Source organism: Morone saxatilis, unplaced genomic scaffold, assembly GCF_004916995.1.
Source record: "Morone saxatilis isolate NCDOM2014 unplaced genomic scaffold, NCSU_SB_2.0 Contig20, whole genome shotgun sequence".
NCBI classification, from domain to species: Eukaryota; Metazoa; Chordata; class Actinopteri; family Moronidae; genus Morone; species Morone saxatilis.
In genome coordinates this window covers 19,883,200-19,896,639 of record NW_023339763.1, presented here as the reverse complement: position 1 = coordinate 19,896,639, position 13,440 = coordinate 19,883,200, and the positions used below count along the sequence as shown (strand labels likewise).

The window sequence follows — 13,440 nt, the reverse complement described above, 5'->3', positions numbered from 1 at the left end:
GCCCCAGCAGCCCAACATCAAAGTACCCCTGTGAGTAATGGATACCCAGCAGGGCCACACCCTTCCCTCCTCCAACCATCTCAACTGCCACTCAGCCGGTGTCGAGCACCCGGCAATCACACAGCACACACACATACAGCAATTATTCACACACAATTAGACTTAAATACACAGCTTCAAAGCTAGGTAAACAACATTTAAAGCAAAGCTGCGTAGTTCTGTTGAACTATTTCAACATTTATATAAGTGTAGCAGCAAGAAAAAAATAAAAGTAGAAGGAATGTACTCACTGGGAAAATTTAAACCTTCCTCTCATCTAATGTTGCTTAGTGTGTTTTTAGCAAATTAGTTGTCTAATAACTGTTTGTTAGAGTTACATATTTTGTGGGCTGGAGTGTGAATCAGCTGTAATGATGTTTAAGCAAACCAAACCTTTTGTTGGAATCTACATCTATAGATAATAACTGTGAAAATAGAATGGCATTTCTTTACACCATCCACAACTGGGAAAAGTTACATTTGTTGTTACAATGTTACATTTTTAAAAAGTAATGCATTACTTTAATGAATTACTCCCAGTAGAATGTAATTAATTACACTACCTGATACTTCTGTGTTACTCTGCAACATTACCTGAGGTCACGTAATACAAACTGCATTTAATAAGCCAAACAAACCAACTCACTCGAGTCGCTCGCTCACCAAACTATAGCAGACTATCCAGTGTCTAATGTCTAATACAAAGTCACCCAGGCGATTGTTACGCAAACGTGAATGAAAAGGTTTGATTATTTCTATCCTCCTGTTATGCACATAATAATGAATGTGACACAAGTAACGACATAATTGTTTGATCAGTACCTGTAATGTGATTCCTGATTTAAGGACAGAAATGCATTACGATTGTACTGTGATCACAATTAATTCAAGTATTGAAGACAACACTGATTTCTTCAGGTTAAAGCGATCACTTGTGTGTCCGCAGTCATTCAGTCCAGTCATCAGTTTAACACGCACTGTTGGTTAGACATTGTAATTCTTAAATTAATGCAGCATTATTTCTCAAAATTCTCAAAACTAATGACAGTCCCGCCAGCCACAGCTGTACTTCAAGTGTTAGCATGCTCACACGCTAAACTAAGTTTGTGAACATGGTAAACATTACGCCACCAAAAGTTTAACAATTAGCTTTAAGGATTTTGTTGTCTCACTCCCCATTAATTCATTAAGTCCTGAAAGCTCCTGTTGCTAATTGACGAGCAGAGACGCACAAACCCCGTAGACTTTAAACTGGACACCCTGTTAAAGAACACAACATCAACTCAGACCGCACCTGTTTTTCAATGCCACTTTACCCCCCGCCCACCTTTTATCACCACCAGCCCTCACCCCCGTCTGCTCCTCATTTAGCCATGCGGCGTGTCCCAATGCCTCAGTAATGGTTCCAGTGTGCCAGGCCAGTCAGGAGAAATGACAGAGCAGAGAGTCTGCCTCAGACCTGTAGGCCCAGAGCTCTGCACTCTGTCATTAGACACTTTAATGCAGCAGCACCACAGCCTGCTCGCCTCACTCCTCTCCCTCCCGCTCTGTCTTTTCCTTTTTTCTTTACCTCTTTCACTCTCACTCTTTATTCCCACACACATTATTCCATGTTATAATTTACTCATGCAGTGAATGATGTGGAGAGTCAGAGTCGCTGGGAATGAAAGAGATGTTAGATTGACTTAAACAGAGTCTAGTGCCATGTTTTAAAGGGGCAGGACGGGTTATCGGAGACCGAGGAAATGCAACATCAACAGGTTTATGGCAGAGTGTGTGGTGTGTAATTAACGGTAATAAAGATTTTCACTATAAGGGCAGCCGTGCTTACTAATTAGCTTAAGTTGAGGTTGAAATGGTTGCACTGTTAAAAATGTCAAAAAGGTCATTTATAGTAGAGTAAAAAATGTGCTTGTTTTAGGAAAAACTGTGTAACAGAATTAAATCTGGTTCCAATTCAAAACATTTTCTAGTCCTTTGTCCTGCTTTGTTCTGTGATGTCTTATGCTGAAACTAATTTCTAGAAAAATTCCTGACAGAAGGGAAATGCCAGCCACGTCTGGAACCAGTCACATTATCGCACTCCATGGGAAGATTTCATCTTGTAACTGGTGTATGAAAAACAGTTGATGGCTCAGTGCGAGAGTAGGTGACTCGCTCGGACAGATATTTTGCTGCTGTGTGGTCACCGCTACAGACGATAAAAGATATGACAGACTTCCCCTTTAATGCACAGAGTTAAATAAAATCAAAAGTCAAAGGTTATGAAGCTACTGGGTCACACTTGGACTCTGAATATAGTTCTGTAATCATAGATGTACAACTGATATAGCAGATGTTTCTCCATGGCAGGACTGAATGTGTCTGTGTGTAATATTCTCATGATTGCCATCTCCGTTACGTCGGAACATGGCTGCGGATGAAGGGAAGCGGCCCGCTGGATTCAATAGGCCTGGCTATGCCATCCGCACCACATTAAACCCATGACAAACACTGAGACGTTAACAGGCAGAGCGATCTTGTCAGGCGACGGAAAAACCTTGGCACATCCCTTATGTGAAATAAAGACGTCAGGGCAGCGTAGTTTGTTTCTGCCCCGCCAAGAACACACCGTGATGCCAGGCCTGGCTCGCAGACCGCACTTTGCCAGGGATGTAAATAAACAGTGCTGGCTGGCCCCGAGTGGGCCACCCAATGCTGAGAGTGAGAGGGAAGATCACTGGCTCGATCTGGTGTTTATGCAAGATGAGCTGGAGTTAGTACTGCAGTCAGCCAAGTGCCGCTCATACTGAGGTGGAACATAGATTCTTGAATGGTTTGTTTGTGTGAATCATTTTCTCCTGTCAGCCTCAGTAGGTGTTACAATTCGAAGCCGTGTTGAGTTGTTATGAGGTCATAGCTGCTTTCAAATGGTTCTGATGGCATAAGATTTTGTTTTTAGAACGATGACACTATGTTGCTGAAACTGTTTTCAGCTAATTGATCTCATCGTCTCCTTATTCACAGAGTGGGTGAGAGGATACTGATTGTAAATAGTTAGACAAAAAAGTCACAATGTTACATTGTTGTTCCGGAGCTTTCCTTCATTTAGCCTTCATTAACGGATGAATATCAATGGAGGTTCTCTTTTTTAGTTTAGTTACAGTTACTGCATATGTGAAAATAGTAGATAAAGCCTTTCGTGGCTCCAGAGGGAGCTGTGGGATGTTGGATAAATTGCCTCACGTGATGTCGTGTTGGTTCTGAAGTTTAAAAATGTGGAAAGAAGTGAGCTTACCAGAACTCTGTAGCCCTCTCCTCATCGCTGCCTACTGCTAGTGGATTGAGGCTACTTTAGCCGCTACTCGCAGTACACACCTGAATCTCCGACCAAACTGCTGGTGGTCCAGTTGCATTGTGGGTAATGTAGGTGCCAGGTTCTGGAAATTTTAATTCTACACATAGTGACTTTCAGATAGACATTTTGGTATGACCCAGCGGGAATATGGCTTGTGTCAATGATAAAATGAATGATGGCTGAATTCCATTTAGCTGCTTCAGTTTTCAAGGTCCTGGTATTGTTCAGATTGTCTACATATTCTATGAGCAATGTCACATTGACAACCTTTTTTCAGCCTTGTTTCTGTGTAGTTGGAGGACAGTCACTTACACACAGTGTTTGGAGTAAGTAATTATAAAGTAACGCACACAACACAACACAATTGCTGAAATTTAAATGTGTTTGTTACCTCGTCTTTCCTTTAAATAGTGGACAGCTGCAGAAGACAGTAGAAACAAACGCTGCACGTCCGAGCGTGTCCTCTTGATTTTTCAGTTTATGATCTACCATCACCCGACCTTAGACCTAAGACAGTTCAGTTTGGTCCTCAAATAATTATTTAATAAAGCAAAGCTGAGTCAATATAGGGGGGGGACTCGAGTAGTTGCTGCCCTCTGGTGGTCAGGGATATTAATAACTAGATAAATTTGTCTTGCACAACTAAAAGTTACTTTACCTAGTAACTACTTACTTTTATATGCAGTAATTGGTAAAGTAATTCAATTGCTTTTGAGAGTAGACAGCTCCTCGATTTCCTTCTAAACCTTGTCCTTCTTGGAATATCCTCATGAAAACCTTATTAGTTCCTCGTCAACATGGTTTCTGGCAGAAAGCCCTGAAGGCAAACTTCTCCCACGTGCCCATGTTGACTGCTGACTGACGGGGAAACGTCAAGGACGTCAGCGATGATCATGAATGAAAATAGGCTGGATCTGTAGCGAGGGCGCTAAACTTCACAAAAATAGAGCCAGAGCAACATGTCACTTAGCCTGTTTGCTGACGCACGGAGCAGGTTGGAGCATCTTCATTGGGAAAAGCTGAAACCATCTGATGTTTACTCATTCGCATGCTCAAAGCTGACTCAGTGAGCAGAGCGACCGTTGTTAATGTTGTTAATGTTGTTAATTACAACTGTGCTTTTTCCTACTGTGTGAAAAAGGCTCACAGGCAAGCTCGGGAACAGGACTAGAAGATAATTCCTCACAGTGTATTTACATTTTTCTGCTATGGTTGGTGACCATGGCTGGATGAATGTAAGAAAACCTTGATAAGACAGTAAGCTATGGGCTGTCTGTATTGAATGCATACCTTTGTGTGTGCCTGTGTGACCTCACAGTCCTCAGGTGTGTTTATGTTTGTGACCTGAAGCTCTGCCCTGCCTGCTGCCGCCACTCCTCGCCAGCCCCATCCGACATAAAACCCATCGCTGTTAAAAGTAGAAGCAGACTGTTGTTGTCTGTAAGTTGTTTGTTAGTTTTCCAGCAATGACATCTTCACTGTATAACTATGTGAACCTCAGTCATTTCCGATGTTGTAACTGTTTTTACTAAAATGCCAAATAGTGTTTAATGACGTGTCACCTAACCACACTGATGTTTGTGTCAGTTCCGACCATAACAAACATGGCGATGTTGAAACCCTTGCGCTGGCAGCCCTCCTTTAACTGTCTTGTTAGCGTCAGAGCTGCGCTTTTCATTGCACCATTAAAGGTTAAATATATCTCCTATTAATCATGTAATGAGATCTCTCAGGCCTCTTCCGGGTGTGTGGCTCAGTGGAGGCAAATGGCTTGGCGACCACACTGTGGTATTACTACTACTAATACTGAGGTATAATAAGACCACAGCAGCAGGCACTGGAGAAATATATTACGGTATATTCCTGAACTGTAGGAGACTATATGAAACTTCTCAACTGCTTGTGTCTTTGTGTGTGTGTGTGTGTGTGTGTGTGTTGGACCACAAGAGCGGGCTTCCCTGCATTTATTACCACGATTAGAGGATGTATGGGCCCAGTGCAGCGTAGGGAACTTTTGAACCCCAGGTAAAGCAAATTCCCACATGTCAAACATTCAGCTTTTTCTCTTTTTTTCCCCCTCCTATGTGACCGCACCCCATTTAAGCCCATGCACGTACTACAATTACTGTTCTGATGAAACAGGGGAAAGGCTGTTGCACCACCAGAGCAGGAAGCCAGATCAAAGGGGATATGTTAATTCTTTATTTGACCTCCTCCTGACCGTCAGTGCCATGGCCTTTGGATACCACCAGCGGTTCTGTGGGACAATGTTGCTAACTCTCCACTGCACACTGCAATGCATGTGGACAAAAACACACTTACTGTATGCGCACTCACAGAGGGGCATTTAGGATATACAGTGCTTTTAATTCATGTTCTGAAATGTGCTTGGAGGGAATTGGTGCAGGAGGGATATGCTTTTGACATTTTGTCTATACAAATGAAGCCTCTGTTTCTTCGGAGTCATGCATTGACTTTATCTTTTTGATGTGTTAAAAAATTATCAATGCTGCCATTCCACAAAAGAAGTTCCTCATTAACTTGATTCTTGTACCTGAATGTTTTGTGTGTGTGCGAGTGCGCTCCTTCCTGCCCTGGGCTGCCCTGGGCTGCGAGCGGCAGGCTAGAAATCACTGTTTAGCCTTGTGTTTGACCTGGGTGATTAGGTGTTTAAACTTGTGTCTCCTCCTCATTAAGTGTTGGCAGATGCCAGACGCTTGAGAGCATGTGATGAGATATTGATGAAAAGGCTGCTAGTTGTTTTCCTCACCGACTTTTGATCATGCTCGCAAAAAAATTCTGGTCTTTTTCAGAAGCACAAAAACAACATTTAGAGCCAATGCAGAAAAAGCTACACATACACACAGCAGTGTAGGATACACAGGATAAGACCAGATCATGGAGGAGCTGATCAGTAGCAGTAGTACGTACACAAAAATACACACACACAAACCAAAGCACATAATGACTACATCTTGTAGACGTGACAATATCTCTGTACTCTTAATGTGCATTAAAGACACACATTAATGTTCGCTACAGGTCAGATAGCTATCAGTGAACATCAGCCAGCCAAAACACATTAAAATGCTCATGATAATATAACTCAGTCTTTCTCCCTTGTGTTACAATTAAATTTAGAATCTGATGTAGCACTAACATTGCAGGTTTTGCATATGAGAATTATTAGAACCTTAGTCTGAGGTGCACTTTTTACAGTATTTACACCATTGTGCAGCTTTCAGTAATAAATATACAGTATATTCTAATGATGTGTTGACCTGGCTCCTTTAAGTGAACAACTGGAGCTTGATAATTAAATAAATGAATACAAGACAGAATAATAGGATGATCCTATAACATATGTGTTAAATACAATCCAGACACGTCTCACCTTTGGTAATAACATTAAAACCCAAGCATGATGAGACTCTTACAAAAACATAGTTAAATATGAATAAATATAAGAATAGAAATTTTATTTTTGCATTATTTAAGATTTGTATACCATTCTAGGAAATATACGGTTTAATATGATTCAATTTAATATTTTAAGTGATATGATATATGTAGAAACCAGGGCTGCACAAATAATCAAAATATTATCAAAATCGCAATAGTGCAATACCAATAGAAACTGCAATTTTTTCATAAAGGTAAAATCTGCGACACTGTAGTTCTAAAGAGATGCACTTGCCTACAAACCTTGTTTCAGAAATTGTTTAAAGAAAACATGTTTGTTTGGAACATATCCCCCCAAAAAAATCATCATCACCATGATTTTAGTAGTTTTGTCAGTGAAAATTACATTTGTGAAAATGATCATTCCCCCAATGATATAATGAAGTAGTTAAATAGAGGGGGAGAACGGCAGCACATTTTAGAACCTAGTTTGAATACAAAACTGTCTCTTATTTGCATGTTAGGCTGATGCGCCATCCATTTTTCTTCTTCATTCAGCTCAACACCTTTTCTTTTCCCTCAATCAAATAATCCTTCACTATGTCTTTTGGCACTCCAACATTAGAAAAAGGTTTGGATCAGGCAGCAGTTTGGTGCTGGGGCCTTCAGATTCCTCCTAGCACACTTTTTAGTCGGTGTGTGGCTTCCAGAGTCAGGTGGAAAAGTGGCAGGAGGGGCTGCACTGCACTGTCTGTGTTTCGAAGCCTGAGGCTTAGTGCATGACTGCCATCTAGTGATGGGTTTAGACACCAACTGGACCGGCACGCTCTTCTATGTTCACATGAACTGTCCACTGTATAACTGGCCTGTGAAGGAGTGTGTGAGAAGCTTTTACTGTCGTCTTTGTTCATTATTCAGATCACACAAGTATAAGAATTTCCTAAAAATGTCCCAGGTTGACACATTGCTGTGTTTTAACTGTAGTCTCTCCTGCATTGTCTTCTTCAGGCTCGCATGGCGCTGGATAAAGGAGCTCAGGCTGTTATCTTTGATGTCAGTGATGATGCCAATGCTGCTGCTGAGGTGAGTGTGCGGGCACAGCTACAGACACAGCCACATCTATTTGTAACATATATTAGATGAAAAAGCACATGGAATAGCCACACTCATATTTCTGTGTCTTTCTCTTTCTTCTTTGGTTAACATCCCTTTTGCACGACACACACAGCTGCGAGAGACGGACTCCCTTCCCCGTCCGGTCGTGCTGGTGGAGGCAGAGGATGCCGAGGAGCTGATGGGTTTGGTCAACAAGAACGAGGAGGCCAAAGTTCGCATTGAGGTCATGGTGGAGCAGCCTAGATGGGTAGGCACTGAAACACACACACATCCCTGACTTTGCTTTCATTGGCTGGAAGAAGAGAAACCCCTCTGGGAAATAGAACAGAAAGGAAGTTGTTTGAATGCTCTGTGAATTTCACACCGTCTTAGCTGAGAGGCCACTGGAGGCTCTGTTTAATGCTGTTTTGGTGTGAAATCATCAGTGTATTGATGTGGACTAGATGTTTGGATGCAAATGGATCATCCAGTGTAGAGAGAGAGAGGAGGCAGTGGGAGATCCATGGGCGTGAACACAGCACAGGTTCCCCTCACCCGGCCATGCCTCACTCATGTCTTCTTAAAGGACACTTCACAGATTCTGAGAGCCATATTGCTGCTGTGCTTTTGATATAATATTCTCTCTTCTTTTTTCCTTTCAGCCACATTATGATGTCAGTATCCTGCTCACCATCGTCCTAGCTATTCTGACCATTGTCCTAATCTTCGCTTTCCGCTACAAGTGCAAGTCCAACAGAACGTCGGTGAGTGAAAGCAGCAGCATTGGTAGAGGTGTCAGCGGATCCTCTTCAGTTTGGATCCAAAGCTCACCTGGAGATATTTTCTAACCCTGGCTTTTTGTTTGTGTAGGACTCTGCCCATCAGCAGACCATGCGGGCCATCAGTCGATTGGAGACCAAAACCTACAACTCCTCAGGGTCTCAGCGCCACCGTGCCGCCTGGGGTTCAGCCAGCAGCTCCAACTCGAGCCCCGTCTGTGCTATCTGTCTGGAGGAGTTCCAGGACGGGCAGGTAAGAGGAAAGCGAGCAACATACTGTATCCGTGGAGTAACTGTCCTTCTCAGCTATTTATCCTCAAATCTACCTGCCTCCTTTTTATCCCAGCATTTGAGGATCATCTCCTGTGCTCACGAGTTCCACAAAGACTGCGTCGACCCCTGGCTGATACAGCACCGCACCTGTCCCCTCTGCATGCACAACATCATGGGTGAGGAAAAGCATATTTACAGTTAAGTTTTGGTGCCCATTAGAATTAATTTACAGGAATCTTTATTCTTTTCTTCTACTTCAACAAAGTAAGATTGTTATAAAGGTTAGCTTTAGGACTTTTTAACCATCTGCAAATCTGTGGCTCCCTTTTTTTATTCATTGATCATTGTGAAATAGAAGTATTTCAGTCAGTTTAAATCAATGCATACTTTTACTAACAACTCAGGCATGTTTTGGATGAGCCTGTTATTACAGTTAGAGTTATTACAGCCCTGCAGTATTCTGTGTATTCTGACTGCTGCTGTGGTCCACAGGGATGGAGCGGCAGCCCCAGAGGAACAGACTCCAGCAGAGTTCAGAGCAAAGCCAGAGTTTCCTGCACGCTCAACCTTACAGCAGCCCACGCAACCACCCGTTCCCACAGCATGCCATTCCCTTCTCTATGAGGCCTCACTATCCTCGTGGGCCCTCTGGACCCTACCCCTCTCTGGGCCACTACACTGCCTCTTCTCCCAGGGACACCCAAACACTGCGTTTCCTCACCAGCAGGCCGCTTGGCTCCGGTTGTGGGTACCACCTTCCTGCAGAGGGTCCCAGAGGGCCCAACAGGATTGGAGGTAACTGCAGGACTTCCACCCACCACTACACCCCACGTCGGTCCTGCCACAACTATCGCTCATCGTGTCCGGCGCAGCGCAGTGCATCCAGCTCAAGACTGCACCACGGAGCCTCTGTCACACAGCAGCCCCGCGGAGCCGCAGCTCATAGTAGGCAGGATGAGGGCAGCTGCTCGGGTGGCAGCTACCACACAGAACGCAGCGGATACTTGGCTGATGGGCCAGCTAGTGACTCCAGCTCAGGGCCATGCCATGGCTCCTCCAGCGACTCAGTTCTCAACTGTACTGATGTGTCCCTGCAGGGGGTCTATGGCAGCTGGTCCACCTTCCGTAGCTCTCTCAGTAGTGACTATGATCCGTTTGTGTATTATGGGCCTGGTCCTGGGCGCGCCCCCCGCAGGAACAGCCTGGAGGCATGTGCCCAGGCCCGGCCCAGGTCTCTGGATTCTGTGGTGAACAAAGCGGGTTGCCCCGAAGAACAGCCACAGACTGTGTTCAGCCACATCCACTACCACCGCCACAGACACCATCACTATGAGGAGGGGGAGCACAGCCAGGGCCCGAGCAGAGGCTCAGATGAGGAGCAGGGGGCCGTTGCTGCTGCTCCTGCAGCTGCTCCTGCTGCTCTCGTCCTGGACAAAGACTCACCTTTGTGCCCTCCTAAACACAGCCCCTGCCAGTGCCCAAAGCCAGACCCCACAGATCGGCCCAGTCCTGGGGCAGAGTGTCAGGACCATGACCCCAGCGGCCCTACAGGACCTCCTGTACTGTTGTCCCCAATCCCCTTACAGCTTCAACCCCATTGCTGCCACCCAGGACACGGACACCCTCCCGCTCCTCATGGGAGAGTGGGTGGCTGTGTGCTTGATGGCCCCTCTGTTCGCTTCCACCAGAGCCTAGATCTGCAGGATGACCGTAGCATCCACATCCACTATGGTCAGGGCCCGGGCTTCTGCTGCTCTCCCCCTGAGCTGCACCCTGCCTTGCTCCCCGTACCCCTCATTCTGGACTCTGGAGGTATGGAGGACTGGCCTTGCTGTGCCGGGGCCCATGTTGTGTGGCAAAAACGGGTGCAACAGGCCCGCTCAGAGCCACAGCTACTAGGGCCTGGGACCTCTATGGACAGGCCACCCTGCAGGTTCCACCACGGCCCTGCTGCTGACACAGACATTTGTTTGTACTGCCAAACATTACACCACAATCAGGGTGGGTGTACTTGTTTATCTTTGATAACATGACCAGTTGTTTTGGCCTTAAAGGATCATTTTGGGTGAAAATTATTTTTGTATTCTTTGTTTTTTATTATAATTTGAAGGTGACTTGAGCTATCTTTGTGTCCACAGGATCAGAAGAGGAGTCCGGTGTGTGAGAACTTGTTGCATCCCCAATTATCACGCTGCTACACAGGAGCCAGAATGGACAAGCCTCTCATTGGCTATCGCTCTCATGTCTTCCATGTAATTCCACCAGAAATGCCTTGGTGCAGACGATTCCCCAGCTCCCCCCAGGACTCAAAGCTCACATGCTGAAAGTTAGTTCCGTTATTAAGTGAAATTATTGTGATTGAATCATGCTAAATTTTTAGAATAATGCTGGACCCTTCAAAATATTATATATCAGAATATACTGAATGATTTAAATGTTTGGGAGTTGCTGGGGAAACGGCTCCTACACCACAAAGGGGAAAAAGTGTTTCTCCTTGTCAGTTATAGGAAGAATATTCATTACAAACACAAGTCCCCATGCTCCTTAGTGACAACTAACGAATGATCCTTGCTTATGGGCATTGAGCCCACATGAAGTGAGACTCCATCTCCGCATTGCTCACTCTATTACAAAATAACTTGATTTATCTTAGAGGTACTTACTTTCACTTGCGTGATCTTCGTCTTCCTTCGCTGAGTCCAGTCTCAGCTGAGAGAAGCTTTTCTCTCCAGCCTACCTCAGCTCAAATTTCTTAACATGCCTCACACAGGGGGTCTTTAAAGGTACTGCTGTAGTGATTTTTTTTTTTTTTTGTCACAACCATGTAGCTCCCATAAACTCAGCAAAAAGTTAGATCTGTCCAAATGGAGAGAAAGGTTGATGCTCAGCCCCTCAAACAACAAGCATTCGCTGAGGTTGCTGAGTCTTGCATGGGCCTTGTTTTCATTATTTCAATAATGGCAGCTGTTTTCAACATGTTTGTTTGTGTTTTGGATCACTTTCTGTTTTTTTTTTGTAGTCTGTAATTTTCTTTTTCACCTTTCAACATGAACCTGTTTGACTGAATTATGTCGTCGTCATTACAAGCTATTGTCTTGTTCTTGTCATTTCTCTTGCCAGTGGTTACTTCACGTTTGACCTCAGTGCTGTTAAACCTTCTGATCAGAGGGAACGGGCCTCTTCACGAGGATGGCAAAACAATCCTCTGCTCCTTTAATCCATCACAGCGTTGTAGTATCCTCCACAAAGGATAAACCCTCCCATTGCCCTCCAGCATCTAAAGCTCTAGAAAAATGTTCTACATTGCAGCCATAGAAAAGAGATAGTGACTCTTTAATGATGTAACTGGAGTAAAGCCATGCTAGGTAGACCTTACAGTCAGCTCAGTCGGTTGTCGTACCACCAGTTTAATGAAAGCTTGCCGTGCTTTCCCATGATTTCAAACTGTAGGGTAGGAAGAGCCTGAGAAATATCTCAGGAACAATCAAACACTGGAAAAATGGGAAGAATTCATCTTAGTTACATTAATGACAGCCAAATTGGTGAAAAATCCTGTGTCATTGTAAATGTGCATTGCCCTGCTGTTGAGCTTACAGCACTTGAAGGAAGATCCACCTTGTATCAGAAATCATTAAATATTTTTTCATTCAGATAAATAGTTAAAATGTTTAATTATGTCTCCACACTACAAACAATGGAATCAAGGATACCTACTATTCCCTCTTTTCCTGTTTAGCCACTCTGGCAGACTGACCGAATATGTTTATATTTCAGGAGAATTACGATGAACACTCAAAGTGTGTAGATAAAAGTCAACCACACCGTGCCTTCAAAGATAGCTATTTCCATCCTAACCACAGATTCGCATGTACTCAACTAAATAATCTGAGATCAGAGGAATGGGAAGCGTGGACTTTCCTTTAAAGTGAAAATGTGAAAGCAGTCAGACTTAAGATACAGTTTAGCTTTGCAAAAACAGCAGACAAAGAGCTCATGGGTATTGCAATGTAACCAGTAGCACTTACTAAAGCCTCATATGTGCCTTATTCATTAAAATTGTTCATCATCCTAAATCTGGAAACTCCGAACACACTAAGCTCTTATATGTCTAACCAAAGAGGCAAAATCTTGAACTGATGAACTTATAACATAGTTTGTGCTTTTTTTTTCTGCTTCAACCTTTTCCTTAATTCTCGGAATTAAATGTGTTTTCAATGACAAGAGAGCAATACCAGAATTGAAGTGGAAATCATTTTGAACTCAATATTATTGGACAATCATGCAGAATTTTTCACCTGCAGTCCCTTGTACTAATACCTCACTTTGAATGTGTCAACGCAGCGTCCTCCAGATAAAGTATCAGGGTTTCCTCGTCTGTTATTTATCGTGCCCAAACAGTCTACGAGACTGAAATGGAAATGACTGAATTACAAGCAGCACTTTGGCTTAAGCAGATTTTATATATATGTATATATATATATATATATATATATAGATATATAGATGTATAAAAAA

At 43.7% G+C, this 13,440-nt stretch overlaps 1 protein-coding gene across 1 annotated transcript in view; it reads left to right on the top strand.

Annotated features, from left to right (window-relative positions):
• The window catches only part of LOC118332117 (E3 ubiquitin-protein ligase RNF43), an 80,064-nt gene extending 66,689 nt beyond the window's left edge, over positions 1-13,375 (top strand). The window contains exons 3-9 of the mRNA XM_035667272.1: positions 7,787-7,861; positions 8,007-8,141; positions 8,536-8,637; positions 8,744-8,905; positions 8,999-9,101; positions 9,418-10,926; positions 11,064-13,375. Of these exons, the coding sequence (XP_035523165.1) occupies positions 7,787-7,861; positions 8,007-8,141; positions 8,536-8,637; positions 8,744-8,905; positions 8,999-9,101; positions 9,418-10,926; positions 11,064-11,089 (2,112 nt within the window). The 3' untranslated portion in view covers positions 11,090-13,375. The remainder of the gene's footprint in view (positions 1-7,786; positions 7,862-8,006; positions 8,142-8,535; positions 8,638-8,743; positions 8,906-8,998; positions 9,102-9,417; positions 10,927-11,063) is intronic.
• Positions 13,376-13,440: the final 65 nt, after the last annotated feature.